Here is an 18,034-nt window from a genome sequence, read left to right on the forward strand (position 1 = left end):
GAAGAATACGTCTCCGAGAACATCAGATGGGCGCCGATAGACTACTTCAACAATGCCGTCGTGGTGGAGCTTCTCGAGGGCAAGAGGCCACCCGGTCTCTTCTTGGTCCTCGACGATGTGTGCGCGACGCTGCACGGTGGAAGCACGGGTGCCGACGTCGACTTGAAGAAGGTACTCAAAGCGGTGTTTATCTTTAACAGGGTTGGGTAATAACTGACCCACCAAAAAAGTTGAAAGTTAACAAATGAAATTAAAAATCTAATAACTCTTAACTTTGTGAATTTTAAATGAATTAATTTATAACGTATCAACTAGTTCCTTTAAAATAGATAAATTTTAACTTTTTTTCCTAAGTTAAAAATTTATCTATGTAGAAGGAAACATTGTAAAAGAAAAAAACGCATTAAAAGAACAACATTTCTTCTTTCTAATATAAATTTAATTTATAAATAAAATATTAAATTTATTTGGTGACCCATTATTGTAATTATTTTGTTAATTTAGAATATTTTAATTTTAAAAAATTACGACGTTCTAATTTAATATAAATAATGTCTTTAAAGTTAATTTAACTTACTTTTAACGTAACCGAGTTAGTTTTTTTGTTCGTGTAACTTTCAACTTTTTTGTAATTAAATTAATTTCATAAGCTATTAACTTTAATTTAATTTAGTTAAAAAATATTAACTTACCCTAAGTTACTATGATTTTTAAATGCGCAACGTGTTCTACAGAAAAATTAATATATCGTGAATTATCGTATCGTCGTATGTCGTAGAAATTGGCAGGGGCGGCTAAACAACACGCTCATTTTCAAGACACCGGTGATGGTTTCGCAATCCTACATTACGCCGGCGTTGTATCCTACTCTGTCGATGGCTTCTGTGATAAGAACAGGGATGTCCTCTTCTTGGACCTGATCGAGTTGATGCAGACCAGCACAAAGTAAGCAATCCCGAAGGCCATTGTAGTACAACTGTCGATTGTCCGCGTGACAAATTATCCCGAAAGCAGGTTTGCATAAATTAACGCTTGACGGAGATTAATTAACCCGTACTCATTTACCCATTGATTTCGAAAATTTGACAACGAGGAACTAGAAAATATCGGAAATGGCGGAACGAAGATAAGAACCTCGCGACATGATATAAAAATTTTTTAAACCTGTGATATTTGTTTGCTGACTTTTTGTGAAATAATAGATTAATTGTTGATAATTAATGTATTTTTCAATAATTTGAAAGAACGCGCAGAGTGGCACTTTGAGTTAATACACTTCAACATTTGCAGTCGGCTTAGTTATCTGGCTGATGAAGATCATTACGTCGTTACGTCGTTACGTAAATAATTCCTCGACGATTTAACATAATCATCACGTAATTCTAACCGTCGATCAATTACGCGCACTTATTTACGTAAGAGCTGCATGCGCGAGATTCCGCGAAAGTAAACATGATAAACTTAATTCTTGTCACATAGTGTCACTTATCCCCTTTTGTCCACGTTTGAAATTTGTTAATTAATGATGTTAATTAAGCGTTATCGAAGTAACGGTTATATTTGGAAAGGTAAAAAAAAAAAAAAAAAAAGGATGGTATCTATCTTTCAGTTCTTTGGTGCGTGAGCTTTATCCGCTAGAGAACGCCGGCAAAACAAAGACTCTTAAGTCCAGGCCAACCACCGCGGGCAGTAAAATCAGAAATCAAGCCAGCCGCTTGGTCGGCCAGCTGATGAAGTGCACGCCGCATTACATCCGTTGCATCAAGCCGAATGAAACGAAGAAGCCGCGCGATTGGGATCATCTCAGAGTCAAGCATCAGGTATCACTCATAACTCGCCTCATGCCATTTGCATTATTAGCTATTTGCATATTTATCTGTCGTTGAAATCCGAAAATATCGAACACGACGACATCGACTGATCCAAATTTGATTCTGACCTAAAGACATATGTATTTATATATTTTTCCATTATTAAATATGTAAATTAATTCGCCTTGTTTTATAAAAATTTGAATTTTATGACTTAAATAATATAAACTTGATTATCAAGATGGTTTTCACTCATCATTTTCTATAACTTTAGCTTACTTTTCGATCAACTGTTGGATTCCAATGTAAAAAAAAGATAGCGATTTCAATGGGAATGGATATTTAAAGACATCGAATTAATTTACACATCTTTAAACATAATAGAAATTATTAAACATAATAGAAAAAATCCAGATGCATATACGCTCAGACAAGATGTTGAGCGCCTATTTTAGGAATTTTAAATTAATAAATTCAATAAATCATTTTCTAATATTTCTAAAATTTCGTTTATTTTGCTACGGATCCAAAAACATAGCAATTGAACGATGTATCCAATCCCCTTAGTGATACGCTAATAATAATTGGAAACCTGTAAGAAATTATTTATGGCAAAAAATTAATTTAATTAAATTAATTGAATAAATTGAAATTAATTTAATTATTAAATAATTTGATGTCGGCGTAAGATTGAAAATTTATCATGTTTTATGTCTTCGCCGAAATTGATACGCAAATTGATACCTGTAGAGCCTCGAGCACAGAATTTGAGAAGAAAAATAAGGAGAAAAATAAGGAAACAAGTTTTCTTAATGGGATTTCCTATATATGGCCTGGTTTATCTCGGACGGTGTGTCATTTCAGCAAACCATGTCAGACATATATGTCTGGAGCAATTATACAATAACGTTTCTTTCCTTCCTTCTCCGAGTACCATTGAAATTTGCTTTGTTCGAGAAAGTCAATACGGCATAGTTTTCCCGTATTCTAGCTCGCGCTGGAATGATAGTTGCTTTAATATGCAGAGTTCACGGGTTGTGTTCTAGAAACACAATCATGTAATGTACGTAATGTCCCCCGATCGACAGTTGCCGAACAAAAATCGCTTTCTCACGAGCGTGTCAGATTCATAAGGTCATTTAAGGAAGATCTACGATTTAATCACGCAACGTTTCTGACATAACATATTTCAGGTGGAGTACCTAGGTTTGAAGGAAAATATCAGAGTGCGCAGGGCTGGCTTCGCTTACAGAAGGCCGTTCGCCAAGTTTCTACACAGATACGCAATTCTCACGAAGGAAACGTGGCCCCGTTGGCCCGGCGATGAGAAGCAGGGCGTAGAATGGATATTGGGAAGCAACCACGTCGATCGATCGCAATATCAGCTTGGCAGATCGAAGCTGTTTATCAAAGCGCCTGAAACCGTGAGTTTTCCTTGTCCCTCCCGACACATCTGCTTCCTCCGTTCTTCTCGGTAATAATAAATTGATGATTTCGATCGGGGTATCGGCCAGTAAGTTAATTAAACGAAAATATAATTTAGCTATTCATGCTGGAGGAAGCTCGTGACCGGAAGTACAATATGTACGCGCGAGTCATTCAGAAAGCCTTCAAGAAGTATTTCGCCCGGAAGAGACAGGCGCAGCAGAAACAGGAAGCCGCCGATCTTCTCTTCGGGCATAAGGAACGGAGACGAGCGAGCCTGAATAGAAATTTTGTAGGCGATTATATAGGATTGGAGGGCAAGCCGCAAACGATGAGTCTGATTGGAAGACGGGAAAAAGTGTTCTTTGCCGAAATCGTGAAAAAATACGACAGAAGATTCAAGGTAAAAATATATTAATTTGTCGACAGTTTAGTTTGCGTTCTGTAAAAATCATTCTCTGTAACTTCGTAATTTCGTAATTTTAAGAAAAATCTATTTAACAATAAATTATCGGATCGTTTTTTGCAAAATTACAACATGTGTCAAATAATTTATAGATGTGCAGAAGAGATCTCATCCTTACCGGGAAGTGCGTGTATTTGATTGGTCGGGAGCAGATAAAGAAGGGCCCTGAAAAGGGTAAATTTATCGAAGTTATTAAAAGAAAACTTTCGTTCAACCAAATCAGTCATGTATCATTAAGCACGCTACAAGTAATTATTATGATAATAATTTTTATTCTATATATTTTTACATTAGTTAGACAACGTTTTGACAACATTTTTCCATTTCAGGACAATTTCATAATAATTCACATAAAGGAAGACTATGCGAGCTTGTTAGAATCAGTATTCAAAACGGAATTTTTGTCTGCCCTTAGCAAAAAGTATCTAGAAGATATCGGTCACCCTTTAAACATTAGATTCAGCAACGAGTACGGTTATTTCTTATATTTTATACACCACTAGCATCACTAATTAATGCTGCTTACATGCAAAATGCATTCTAAAATGATTTACTTTCAGCTTGGAATTTAAAGTTAAGAAAGAAGGTTGGGGTGGCGGTGGAACGAGGCATGTGAAATTTATACAAACGGACTACGGCGACAAAGAGATTTTAAAGATGTCCGGCAAAGTTCTCAGTGTCAGCATTGGTCCAGGATTGCCGAGCACATCGAGTAAGTTGTTTCTTATCGATAATCGTTAACAAATAATATACAGATAGATAAATTCTCAATTTTTATGCTAAACGTCAGAATATTTAAGAATTAAATTTAAGTGTGTAAATTAATTCGATACCTTTAAGATACCTTTAACCACTCGGCTCTCATGGCAGCATATTAGTTTTATGACGTCATAAAATATAGACAAGAAGTAACATGTAGTAATTTTCTTTCAATGTATAATTTTATTTTTTAGTTTTGTAATGAAATGCAAGATATACCAGAAAATGAGTTATAATAATATTGTGTGAAAATTGATAAATTAAATGTGAAAACTTTGTCAGAAATCGCTGTGTGAATTGAGAAAAGTATCATTATTTCAAGAATTATTTTACACTTCTGGATAATATATCAGATAGATATCTTAGTTTCTGATATATGTTACAAGTTTTAAGAATATGAAAATATTATGTTTTTAAGGGAAAAACTAAAACTATACGTTGCAACAAAATTGTTGCATTTCTCGCTTATGACGTCATAAAACCGAGTTGGTGCTCGATTGGCATGTCGAGTGGCTGTTCGAGAGAACCGACCCTTAAATTTATCCATTTCCTATTGAAATCGCTACCTCTCGTTTGCATTGGAATTCAATAATTGGTCGAAAAATAAGCCGAAGTTATGAAAAATGGTGAAATTTTTTTTAATAATCAAGTTTACGTTATTTAATTCATAAAGTTCAAATTTTATAATAAAATAAGACATCGAATTAACACATTTAATAATTGGAGAATATAGAAAACACTATGTCTTTTTGTCAACCTAATTTTAGAACCTAATTTGGATCGATCGATGTCATCCCTTCATTTGCGCAACGCCTCGAGGCCGACTCGTCCAGCACCGCAGCTGTGCAATCTAACTCCAATTCTCGCGGGTCCGAATAATCAAGCGATTACGATGAGCGAAAGACCTCCTCTTCGCCCGGTGGCAGCTGCTAGATCTGTAACTCCTTCGCGAACTATTCCAAACGGTAGACCGAACATTCCACCAAATCGTCCAAACGTTCAACCTACGCAACTTCAAAAGGATATGAGAAATGGGACGAACAATGTGAACAAATTGCGCGATAAGCAAACCATGATGGGCATGTTTATCAATCCCAATGCTGGACCACGTGGTAAGTTCTAATAAATACAATTTGAAAAAAATATTTAAGAAAATTGGCGAAACACCTGGCCAATTGAAGGGAAGAGAAGATAATTTGCTGCGTATTTAATCGCTTTAATATTTAATCGGTTTTTATGGGAAAAAAATGGATAACGCGTATTAAATCAGGAAAATTATAAATAAAAAAATTCTTATCTTATCTAACTAATGCGTATTCCTTGATAATATTTTATTATAATGCGTTATAATACTGTTAACGTTTGTAAAAGTTCGCGTTCCGTTAAATATATCTGTTTTTGAACTGAATTCAAAGGTTTGCTTAAATTTCCTCCACCACCCACGGAGCCACCACCACCGCAAGAGCCTACAAGATTCAAGTTACCATCCCTTAATGACGAACATAATGGTCAAGTTTCTGGTCTTCTCAATAAAGGAATGCAAACATCCCAAGAATGGATCGTGAAACAAAATAATAATACGTTGAATCGAGAAAGGACGAAGGAAGATAATGTCGCATACGCGGTAGCCAACAAAAAGGTGCCTCCTCAGAAGCCGGCGCCTCCAAGTTTACCAAAAGTCAAAGCATTATACGATTATGAGCCACAGGATTTGGACGAGTTAGGATTCAAAGAAGGTGACATTGTAGAAGTACTCAAAGAACGTGAGTTGTTACGATCTTTTGTTTGTGTAATAAATATTAAATTTATGTAGGAAAGTCAGCTTTGATATATTTTGATGTCGATATATTTTTCAGATGAGGGCGGTTGGTGGCACGGAAGACTGAAAGGGAAAACCGGTCTTTTCCCTTCCAACTACGTAGAAAAGATATGAATTTTCCAATCAAAAAATCCTATCGAATTACATGAAATCGGAACGTAATTTTAATAAATACATCGTACCTGTTATTCGCTGTTTTCATGCACCATAATATTGTGCAAATCTTTAATTGTATGTTAATCAGAAGTTATTATTAATGCCAAAGCCAAGGAAAGTCAAAGAATTTGTAATTCAATAAAAGCATGATAATTTTGTAAAGACATCATTATTTAGCAAACATTATTAATGTGAGTCATCATAATGGTTGTAAAACGATAATATTACCGTTCAAACCTATGATTACCTAAGTATCCAAAGAAACTTTCCACGTTGCACAATTTGGTGTTTCGTTTGTTAAACTTTAGCCGATAAGGTTAAATTACCGTTATAAAATTTAAGAGCAATACATGTCGGGAAAGTATGATGCTCTTGTCGTTGATTAGTGTACGATAGATACATAATCTGTTTAACTTTTCGTAATGTACAGCGCGATGAATATTTATATAGTCAACACATTGTTACGTTTACCAATATGGAGGTGATGAGCAATCATTTAAATTACATAACTGCGTAACAATACATGGTGTACATATCATTATCATATCACAAGTATATATTAATAAAATTATATTATATCAATATGTTTTTTTTTTTAACGATAACAATTTCCTGTACTTTATGCAAGATTATATGTTATCTTGAGCAGTTTAATATTTTATTTATGCAAGATATTACATAAAAGTCCTGATTTATTCCAGAATTGATTGATTCTATGTAGAATCTATAATAAGAATAAAACGACACTTTTAGTATCATCAACATCATATTTATTATGTCCTTCAGCAGTGCTTTATAAGTCTTCCCATATTAATGTCGAATATTGCGTTTTTTTTTCCTTTGTTCGCTCGCACTCTCACATACATTACAATTAACATCGGCAAAAGAAAATAGAAGAGCATATCTCCACAAAACTACAGCATTGGCAAGAACGATTATCTTTACAATAATTATCTTTAGTACAGAGTAAAATAAATTAAAGTTAATTCAGTGCGCTACAGTTTTTATAAACATACAAGTATTCATAGGCACTAGAATAATAAATTATTGCTAAATTATTTATCAATAGTCCCTAATCGCGTTTACCTAGATCACGTAAAATTTAATTACCGTGTTGGAGCCAGTATAATGTATATATATATATATATATATATATTTGGTTTACAATTGCCTATTTAGATTTTAGAATGCATTGAACTTCATAGTGAGATCGTGTTATGAGCGATTTATTCGGTCTAACAGAGTAGAGATCAACTCGGAATATCTCTTGTTCTTCATTGCTCCAATCATATATATTTCCTCCTTTTTTGTAATGCTAAGGACCAGTTTCAGCAATATTCTATGACTCTAGCTTAACGGATTTCTTGCGAAAAAAACATATGAAAAGTAAAGTTAAGAAGATAAAAATGTAAAATTATTTAAAATACTATGATACATATTTAATTATAGATACATATTACGATGTCAAAAAGAGATAATTCTTCCATGTTTTCTAAACTTTAATTGCGTACTCTAAATACGTTTCGATAATTGCATCATGCCTTTAGGGAGGCAGGGGAGAGTTTTATATGATCTGCTTGGAACATATATACATATATCTATATTCACTCAATTGTCATGCTGTTTTCAATTGCATCATTATCAACGTTTCAATATTTCAAGCATTCGAATGATATGAATATCTTCAATACATATACTATAATAAATTTTTAGCAATAATTATATAGTATGCATGTTGAAATTTACATATATTAATGTAAAATTCACAATTTATTTAAATAAAAATTATTCAGAGAGACAACATATTGTTAATTTTCGAAGATTATGCTACATTAAACTATAGATAATGGCATAAACACAATCATAGCTTCTAATCCCTTGTTGGAAAATTTGAGTAACACTCACTGTGATTGTCAAGCATAATACACATAATTTCCACACGCTGTTTTTAATTATTTGTTTTTCATGAATTTTATAAAAATTATAAATTTTCAAAAATGTGTTCACTATGCTACAAATATCTAATAAAACAAATTTTTAATTAAAATTAGAATATTTTTTAATATCTGTATTTGTGATTTTATAATAAAATCACAAAAAAATAAAGAAATAACATTATTTTGTATTATGGGAGATAGGTATACACCTATATCCTATATATATTGCTTCCAGCAGATAAAGCTTATTCGATATCTTATGCTCTATTTTGCGGAGTAAACATGTAAAACATGCTAAAAATGTATTCTTCGTAAATAATTTCGTATTTGTAACCGTTATAAAATAATAGTAATTATTTACCAGTCAGTTTGAAACATGCTACACAACGAATATAATAAATATTCATTATAATTTTCTCGAGATCCGTTAAGCCGAATATGTGCTAAAACGAAAAAGTTTTGAGCAGACGAATTTGTTTCTTTTCATTGCATGTAACATTAGCTCAAACACTTGGATATAACGCAGCATTTTGTTATAGAAAGTTTATAATCAACACAATATTCCTATTATATGCAAATATACCACATATAAGAATTAGTCTTAGTAAAAATTAATCTTATTGCGGTTCCTTTTAAAATTGCGAACCGTTAATAAGATTGTCGGATTTGTCTTTAATGCATTCCCGCGCATTCTTTTTCGTACAAATCCGTCCAGAAGGATGTAAAAAGTATATCAACGTTCATATGGCACAAATAGAGTACATGCGAATGCTCGATGAGAACGATCATTACGAATATGAAAACTATGTATAACGTTGACGTAATTCATTTTCCATAATAGTATCATGATCAACCGTTTGTGATTTGGATCGAATGTCGCGAGATACATATATATATGCTAAATTGCTCTTTACATATTTCTCGCATACTCCTGCGTAACAAATCACCTTAACTTTCTTTGGTTTCCCAATAATAAATCTTTTGGTAATTAAGCCACAAAATAATATTTCATATAAAGTAAATGTCTAGAGTTCATTTACAAATGATTAAAAATTGCATTCTATTTATATACTCTCTTGAACCAATGATCAATTTATACTTCAACGGAATCTTTTAAAATTTATACTAAATAGCTTCGTAATTAGATTTTGAATTTCGTCAAATCATATCTTTATCACTAACTTTCATACTTTGCGAGCTTCTTTGCATTTGCATTCATTTTTTTTTTTGTTAATGCTTTATCTTTTATTAAAAAAGATCTTTTTTTATTTACTGATTATAAACTGTTCAGCATGATTTCTTATTCCATAATAGCACATATTATTTTTATATATTTGTATGCGGTTCTATTAACGCGCATTATCTTAAAAGGATAAAATATTTATATGAAATAATTAATATAAAGCTCGATGACATATAAAATATCATTAATATTTGTCTGATAAGGCATATATAATATTTTTCGATTTTAATTTTTTCTTTCCTTTCATTGCTGAACCAATTAAAAGTTGAGTTTATATTAAAAGCAAAGAAGATGCAATAATTTGTTTGCTCTATCATTTGATGAACTAATCTACAATGTATAATAAAAAATGAGTTTCTAAAAACGACCTGTTTGTAAACCATGAAATATCACACTTAACTCTCCAATATCTAAATTCATCGATCTTTTGGCAACTCCATAGCAACATGAGTCATGCCTGTAAATGTAAAAAAATTCATATCTTTGCATATTATTATTTTATTGAAGGCTTTTAAGAAAATATGAGATTCAGTAAATAAATAAAAAAAGTTTAATATAAATTGTCTCATATTAACAAATAATCTGTTTTGATTAAAAAGCTATTTATAATAAATAAAAAACTATAATAAAAGTAAAAAATTTATCAAATAAAAATATAATAAATAAAGATAAAAGCATTTAAAATTTATTTGCTGACAGAACTTGATGAAATAAAATAATTAGAATTTAAGTACTTTCATATATAAATAATAAATAAAATTTATTGATTTTTTTCACTTCCTAAAATTATATAATGTTATAATATAATATAATTTACCTTCAGAATAATATCAGAAAAACGCAATAGATAATTAACTTCTCATTGCACAACACAATTTTTGTTTCGTTGAGCTAATCCAGCGCGAGACAAATCACGCTCTATTTCGTCATCATCTTCAATGCTAAAAATTATTCAAGAAAACAAAATTTGATAATCTTAAAAAAATATATAACTCAATGTATAGTTTTTTATATACTTACGCTCTCTCTTGCGTGTCGAGATGATGTACTAATTCATCTCTTTTGTTCACAATAGATACTAATTCTTCCAATAATAAATTTTCACGCATTTTTTGCTCAGATGTTTTTCGCCAATCTTCTACAGCGAGAATACTTCTTAATTCGCGATTCAAAAGTTCAAATCTTCGCTCGAGATCATCTTCTTTCTCTCTAAAGATAAAAAGTTTCATTTAATGAAATGAAATTATTGCAATAATTGCATCTTATCCGATTCTTAATCAAAATTGAGATTAAAGATTTGTAAATAATCTACTTGTGAATCAATAAATCGCTTACAATATGTTCAGTTGCATTTGCCTCCTTAAGAGCGCATTTTTCTTATTAACAAGAGTAAACCACAAAGACATCAATCTTTCTGTTTCATCTTCGTTATCGCTCTCCATGGCTGCTCTCAATTGCTTTTCAAGCTTTCCAGCCTGAATGTCAATCTGATTCTGTTCTCTTTCAAGTGCTTCGAGCTCGTTTTGAATGTATGACGTCATATCTTTGCCCAACTAGAACGTCGAATTATCAAGTAGCGTTAGAGATGAATAACTCATCATTAGAATTTAACATTAAACATGAGTAATAAGATTACTTCAAGTATGTACTGTATATTGCTTCACAATTTCTTCAAATACATTCAAATTAACATACCCCACGAAGTGTATATGGAGTTCTGTCAGGGCTTCCCTTATCAGGTGAGATTCTTTCAATAATTTTGGAGAAGGAATACAAAGGAGAACCTGTTTTCTTTTCTCCATCTATCACACTCGAGTTTCCCAGTATATTTCCATTATACTCTGACTAAAAAGTTAGTTATAATTTGTTTAACAAGTGAATAATAAAAAATGTTGAGAAAGATAGATGATATCGCATGTACCTCTTGCATTACCTTTATACTGAGCCGATCACCAGGTGTCGACGGTGTAATGCTACGTCTAGGACTGTTATTCTGATCATCTATCGATCGTCTATCACTGTTATTATCGTCATTCAGTTGACTCGGAGTAACAGCAACACCCATTTTTACTTCTGCTATCAATCGTCTCGCCCTTTCCCGCAGATGCTGTTGTCTCTCATCGTCGTTCTGTGTCTATAAACATGCGTGTTATATGCTCACAGCCGCTCAAAATTATATATATATTCTTGATACAATAATAACAATAATAACAAATAAATTCTTTAACGTTATGTAAATAAAAATATAGAACCTCGACGGGACTGATTGCAGCGGAAACAAATCCGGATGGCTTCGTCTGATTCCTGGCTTGTTCTAAGAGTTGCCTCGCCCGTTCTCGCAATTCATCATGTCGGCTAACTAATGGCTAATAAAAGAGAAGTAAATGTAAAAGAGTGCGACCATCGTACATTTATAAAATTTCCTTTCATTTATTTGGAATAACTTTGGTTCTATATTATTATTGAGATATATGACATTAAAAGCGATATTAAAAGCACAAATGTTGTTAATTACATGTTGTGAACGTTGGTCTCCGTACGGCGGTGATGCACCTTGACATTCGGAACTACCTCGACTTCCTCTATCGTCAGAGTTTACCGAGTCCTACAAAAGACTGTTCTCAATACGTATGCAGAGCGTTGTGGCGTCAAGGTATTGTTGCAAAGCTTCTTCATGAATATACAATACAGACCAAGAATATTTTCGCACGCGACAAAAATAAACGAACGCAAATTATTGAAGCGACAATGTGATTACATTGCATAAAATTGTTAAACTTGCAAGTTATTATAAATGCTATAATTATGGCATTACAAAGTAAAAAATATTTATGTTATTTTTAAAAACAACATATCGAAAAGATAGTTTAAATTTGCAGGGAAAAGAAATATTATTAAAATAATTTATAATTTTCTTCGCATATTACCGAACGTTTTTGTTATAAAAGTGCAAGATTTTGCAAAAAAGTTCTTATCTCTTAGAAATATTCTTTATAATATTTAAATTTTCAATATTAAATACTTTGATAGTAAAAAAAAGAAATTATAAAATTATGAGTACATTAGAATTGATTAAAAGAATGAAATCGTTGAAATTAAAGTAACACTAATTTTTCAAGAGAAGCTTATAAGACAGCTCATACAAGTCTACATTTCGTGCATCGCGGAACAAATTATTCGCGCGATTTCTTCATGCATAGATTTTTACATGCAGTTAATGGAATGTAGGCGTTTCGGCCGTCAAGAAGCACGGTTTATAATTTGTTCGCCTGTAGTAAACGAAAAGTAATGAAACAGATTTTTTTAGAAGGCAATGCACTTCGTTATAATTCGTCGATGGTAAGAAGTAATAATAGAAATAGGTACAACACAGTGCGCGTTATGGGTTTATTATTAATGTAGCGAGGTATAACAGAAGGAATGCATAAAAAGCGACAGCTTGCGCAATCTCGTATATACTGACATCACGGACCGGACTTTGCGATTTGGTAAGCGAGATCGATTGCGACCATTTGTCATCGATAATCTGTATGTTCTCCTCTTCGTCGTCGGATCCGAACGGATCGGTTAATTGCCGGCGTGTCATAAGTATCGGACGTTGCTGCGCTTGTTGCACTCTCGGTGGAGATTTGCTCTGCGGTGAATTGATATTTCATTTCTTCACAACGAAAGGAATTTACGCGCGAATTCCATTGGATATTATACGCGACGTTTCTCTGGATAATTTTCGGGAACGCACAACATCAAAATTCACTCGAGCTCATCTCGTGTGTTTCTACGTACCTTTTCTCTCGACGAATACTTTTCCTTGGTCGGTGACAGCACTTTGCCCAAAATGCTCTTTGAACTAGCCAATATGATGTCCTTGACTTCCTTCACGCTGGATGGTGATTTGTCTTTGTTACATTGATCGTAATCCTGATTGTCCGTGTTTAGACTCAAGTGCAGCTTGTTTTTTAATGAATCGATGCAAATGTCGTCCTTCTTGTTATCGAACGGATTCGACCTACGAGAATGAATCGCAGTTTCTAATCTTGATCTTGATATTCTATCGGGAATGTGCTTAGAACTGGCAGTTTGACAGATTACACAATGTCGTTGAATGTATTTACCGTCTATTGCTCTCCGTTTTATTGTTTTTCTGATCGATCTGTTCCTTCTTCCGTAAGTTAATAATCTCTTGACCAAATAGCTGCACACTCACATCTGTATTGTTGTCTGTGTTAAATCTGCCGATCATGTAAGAGGATTCGTCTGTTGTTTTACCTATTTGATGTACCTAGATTTTGAAAACAGTAATGTATCATACCATGCTTTGTAATATTATGTAGTAGTATTATATAAAAAGGAGAAGAAAAACAAGTGCAATAATTAAATAAAGTTATTACACATAAAGAAATGTGGTTGAAATACCTCCAGTTCGTGACCAGTAAAATGCGCTCTCAATTGATACAAATATGTCATCACAGCTAATTTATCAGGTACTGTTAATATATCCATGTCAGCTGGTTCAATAACTCTGGGTATGCCCAAAGCTTCGCCCGCATCAAACGCTTTCTTACAGTTGCCTTTTACATCGTGCGGCAATAAAGAATCGATGTCTCTACAAGTGTTTACTTTGTATTCAATTAAATTCAATCGAAAAAATCTCACGAATGTTTGACTTAATTCAATAACAAGATTATTTATATAATTAGCTTTCGACACATCGATAAGAATTAATTAATGCCGAAAAGATTGAAGAAGCATATTTACATAATTTTATCTGATTAAAATAAATCTCTTAAATTTTATATTATTTTATTTTTAACAATTATTTTATAAAACGTGTATTCTTCTTTCTTTACATTTTTTCATCATCATTATACGTAATAATTATTGCATATTATTATACAAAAATATACAAATGCATTGACCTTTCCAACGTCAAAAATAATCATCACAATGTTGGCACAAGTCTCTTGATGCAAGACAATGACGATTTCAAAGTGTTTATTAATGGAAATACACGAATAAAATAATCGGCATATTGCCAAGATTATCTATTGACATTTTATCTCAAGAAAAGAGAACAAGACACTTTATGATAATTATATTTTGAGATAATCTTTATAGGAATACTTACATCAAATCAGGTCTGAAATGATGGATAATCGCGCAAAATGCCATTCCATTTCTCCAAGATGTCGTCAAATTAGTGACTTTGACACCGGGATAATCTTTTGTAACTTCTTTACACCACTCCAACAAATCTTGGCCCGGAGTGATCTCTTTCAATCTTGGAACATTTGCGTCATTCTTTTTGAGATCTAATGGTTGCAGCGGCAATCTCAATGTGCTGTGTTCAATGTTTTTACTATAAAGATATTAAATTCATTCTTATTGCATTATTTAATATATTATATAGGATAACAAATAAGAGTAACAATTCTGCTGTCTCTTATAAGTAAAATAAATAAAAATTGAAAATTTTTAGTGAAAATAATATATAAAATTATTGCTAATTGTATAAAAAAATTATTATTGCCAATTATATTAATAATGTATTTCAAATACATATGCGCGCATGTTAGTTTATATAACATTGTACGTACTCATTTTGAACAGCAACATTGTCTTTTATGGGTGACTTTTCCTTTAAAGAATCCCCAATTCCTGTTAGACTAATGTCGCGTATAAAATGTTCTCCATCGTTTACAGGAGTTGTATCATCCTTTGATAAACTTGCCACTATTGCAAATATACATCTCATAAATTTTGTAAATTATAAAATTAATAATTAATAATTAATTAATAATTAATAAAATTAACAAAACAATATAAGTTATAATAGTAAGTATAATAATATAAAAAAGTATAACAATATTAACTATTTATAATTAATTACATATTTTATAATTATTCTTGGACACAATTTCATAATAATAAGAAGCAAGAATTATACTCACCACTTATAGGAGTACTAGGTAATTCACTTTCAGTAAGACTACTCGTCATTAAATCAAGCTGAGCTGAAATATCTAAAATTTCATCCAAATTTTTTACCGATACTTCTTCAACATCTTCAGGTATATCTTCATTGTCAAAATCATCTAATGGTGCAATATCGCTGTTATTATTAACCGACATTAAACTAGCCATACTCTGCATATCCTCATCCCTAGAAAAATAAAGACAATTAAATATTTTCTGATAAATAAGTAATGTTTTAATAAATATTTTAAAAAGATTAATATACATTCAGCATACTATCTTTGGAACGTATTATCTTTTTTATTTGAAATAAATTTAGCTATACAAATGGCAAAACCTTTGCTTAGCTTACAAAATTAATTAGCAATGTGTCAATGAAATTAAACTGTACACTTACGTCGCCTTGCCCTCTCGCAGAAACACACATGACAAAGTACATTCGAGTGTAGCACTAACAATCTTTTTAGAAGTTGGCTTCAGGTCCAGTTTTAGTTGTTGCTGACTAGATTCTAAGGTCGCATATTTTTTCATATTTATATTGGTGGCAGCCACATGGCGTCTCTTTCCCGTCGATGATACCTATTCGAGAAAAGAAATAATATCCAAATATCTTATAATATGCCTTTTTGTAAATATATCAGCTTACATCTTCGATAACAAACGTCCAATCTTTATCTTCTAGCTCGTGCGTTCGTGGATCTTTAAACAGTGTTACGGAAACTGTATGATTGTCAGGGACTGCCCAGCTAATAATACCCTTCAAGGGATCGCTCAAACATGGCTCCCAATCTAAAGGTTCTGAACTAACTCTTCGACTGCGTCTTGTCCAAACAACACTCAGTTTATTTGGTTTCCTAAAGAACATATTATAACTTTGTATATTTATTCTTTCTCTAGAGCATGCTTGGTATATTTTTATAGAATTATTTTTTAAACTTCTTAGTTTTATAATAGAATGCAATTATCTCGTTCATTTAAAATGTGTATTAAAATTTATTTAATGTATTTAAATTATTAAATTAATTAAAAATTAACATATCTAAATTATATACTATATCATATTATGTTATCATAAACATAAACATGTGACAAGCAATTATAACACAAAGATGCCTAACATTAGAGCAAAAAAAATCCCAATAGCTCCCTTTCCCCCCCCCCCTCCCTCCCCCGCATTCGTAAACATAATTGCTTCTGTTTTTAAAAATAAGACATTAACATAACAATTATACCCGGACTCTCGACTTGCTAAATAAATGCTTGTGTAAATGAAAAAGGACACAGCGTTAATTTTTGCTCGAACGATAGCGCTCCGCGCGATCGAGAGGAGCGCGACGAAAGAAAAACTCGCGCTCGACTCGGGAACGCGAATCAGCGTCCAACTCACCACTTGGTCGTCGTCTCGAGCGTGACCTCGTGGTAAGAGACGGTGAACTGAAACTTGGCAGCTCGCTTGTTCACCCGCTGCAGGCGTTTCCACACGGAACTCATGTTGCCGCTTCTTCCTTCCGCTCGTGATGATCGGGACTCGGCTCGCGAACGACGGGTCTTTCTCACTGCTGCTGACGCGCGAGCGGAGCGCGCTTTGTCATTTCCGCGAACCGCACGCGCGCGATCGGGCCGCGGAAGGGTCGAGGGCCGAGGTCGCGGCCGCGAGGACGGAGCGCGGAAGACGACGGACGATCGCGCACTTCCCGGAGCCCGGACGACGTTCTCACCTCAACGCGCGCCCCCCGCGAGCTACGCTCATATGTTCGACGGACGGATTCTCTGCTCGGCTCACGCGCGCACACGTTTCCGGAACGAGCGAACTGTCATCGTTCACACGCGTCCGTACGTACGTACACTCTCGCGCGCGCGCGCACGCACGCACGCACGCACGCACGCACGCACGCACGCACGTACACGCGACGCGCCGAAATACACCAAGGCGGCTGGAAGGCCTGGAAACCCTCTCACCCAAGATCGCTCCTGAATCCCGTCCCCTTCTGACGAAATCAGCCGAGAAACCACGAGAGACTCGGACGTCGAGGTTCTCTCTTGAAAAAGTGGGGATCGCTCTTAGCGTTGCTGTCTCGTCATTTACATTCGTCGGTCTTGCAGGAACCCACGTGGCCTGAAGGATTTGGTGAACGCTACCAGAGTTGTACGTCTACACGTAAACATAAAACATAAATAGTCTACATTACGTATAAATAATGTAAGCTACGTATAAAATATCGTAACATACGTAAATTATGTATATCATTTATGCAAACTATATGGATAGAAGATTGTTATACATATGTAGCATATTTTATTTAGATATATATGTGTATAATAAATACATACATGATATAAAATTAATTAAAATAAATTGATATTTTTATTTGAACCTGACATGTAATATGGTGAAAATTTGATATCATTTACTATTTTTTAATTTTTAATATTATTTTTATTATC

At 33.2% G+C, this 18,034-nt stretch overlaps 2 protein-coding genes across 5 annotated transcripts in view; one reads left to right on the forward strand and one right to left on the reverse strand.

The window, feature by feature from the left end:
• LOC105422123 (unconventional myosin-Ie) overlaps nucleotides 1-7,018 on the forward strand; it is a 33,743-nt gene extending 26,725 nt beyond the window's left edge. Inside the window, exons 11-21 of the mRNA XM_011631375.3 lie at nucleotides 1-171; nucleotides 779-945; nucleotides 1,610-1,820; nucleotides 3,005-3,235; nucleotides 3,355-3,639; nucleotides 3,795-3,950; nucleotides 4,032-4,171; nucleotides 4,263-4,414; nucleotides 5,229-5,573; nucleotides 5,877-6,224; nucleotides 6,318-7,018. Of these exons, the coding sequence (XP_011629677.2) occupies nucleotides 1-171; nucleotides 779-945; nucleotides 1,610-1,820; nucleotides 3,005-3,235; nucleotides 3,355-3,639; nucleotides 3,795-3,950; nucleotides 4,032-4,171; nucleotides 4,263-4,414; nucleotides 5,229-5,573; nucleotides 5,877-6,224; nucleotides 6,318-6,394 (2,283 nt within the window). The 3' untranslated portion in view covers nucleotides 6,395-7,018. The remainder of the gene's footprint in view (nucleotides 172-778; nucleotides 946-1,609; nucleotides 1,821-3,004; nucleotides 3,236-3,354; nucleotides 3,640-3,794; nucleotides 3,951-4,031; nucleotides 4,172-4,262; nucleotides 4,415-5,228; nucleotides 5,574-5,876; nucleotides 6,225-6,317) is intronic.
• Nucleotides 7,019-7,183: 165 nt separating this feature from the next.
• On the reverse strand, nucleotides 7,184-17,598 carry Ehbp1 (Eps15 homology domain containing protein-binding protein 1). Of its 4 annotated transcripts, none has more exons than XM_011631377.3 (18): nucleotides 16,977-17,598; nucleotides 16,236-16,443; nucleotides 15,987-16,168; nucleotides 15,565-15,776; nucleotides 15,211-15,346; nucleotides 14,742-14,972; nucleotides 14,030-14,219; nucleotides 13,729-13,895; nucleotides 13,400-13,622; nucleotides 13,089-13,250; nucleotides 12,132-12,221; nucleotides 11,869-11,982; nucleotides 11,538-11,750; nucleotides 11,312-11,461; nucleotides 10,952-11,169; nucleotides 10,637-10,825; nucleotides 10,434-10,557; nucleotides 7,184-10,073 (listed from the first exon to the last, which is right to left on the reverse strand). In XM_011631377.3, exons 1-17 carry the CDS (start codon nucleotides 17,078-17,080, stop codon nucleotides 10,476-10,478), a joined length of 2,871 nt encoding a protein of 956 aa, XP_011629679.1. In that variant the 5' UTR covers nucleotides 17,081-17,598; the 3' UTR covers nucleotides 7,184-10,073; nucleotides 10,434-10,475. The 4 variants fall into 4 exon arrangements, with proteins under 4 accessions (XP_011629679.1, XP_011629680.1, XP_011629678.1 ...); XM_011631378.3 differs by having other exon boundaries at nucleotides 11,550-11,750; nucleotides 13,080-13,250; XM_011631376.3 differs by having other exon boundaries at nucleotides 13,080-13,250.
• Between the last annotated feature and the right edge of the window lie 436 nt (nucleotides 17,599-18,034).

This window comes from Pogonomyrmex barbatus, unplaced genomic scaffold (genome assembly GCF_055798465.1).
Source record: "Pogonomyrmex barbatus isolate J1 unplaced genomic scaffold, ASM5579846v1 scaffold19, whole genome shotgun sequence".
Taxonomy (NCBI): Eukaryota; Metazoa; Arthropoda; class Insecta; order Hymenoptera; family Formicidae; genus Pogonomyrmex; species Pogonomyrmex barbatus.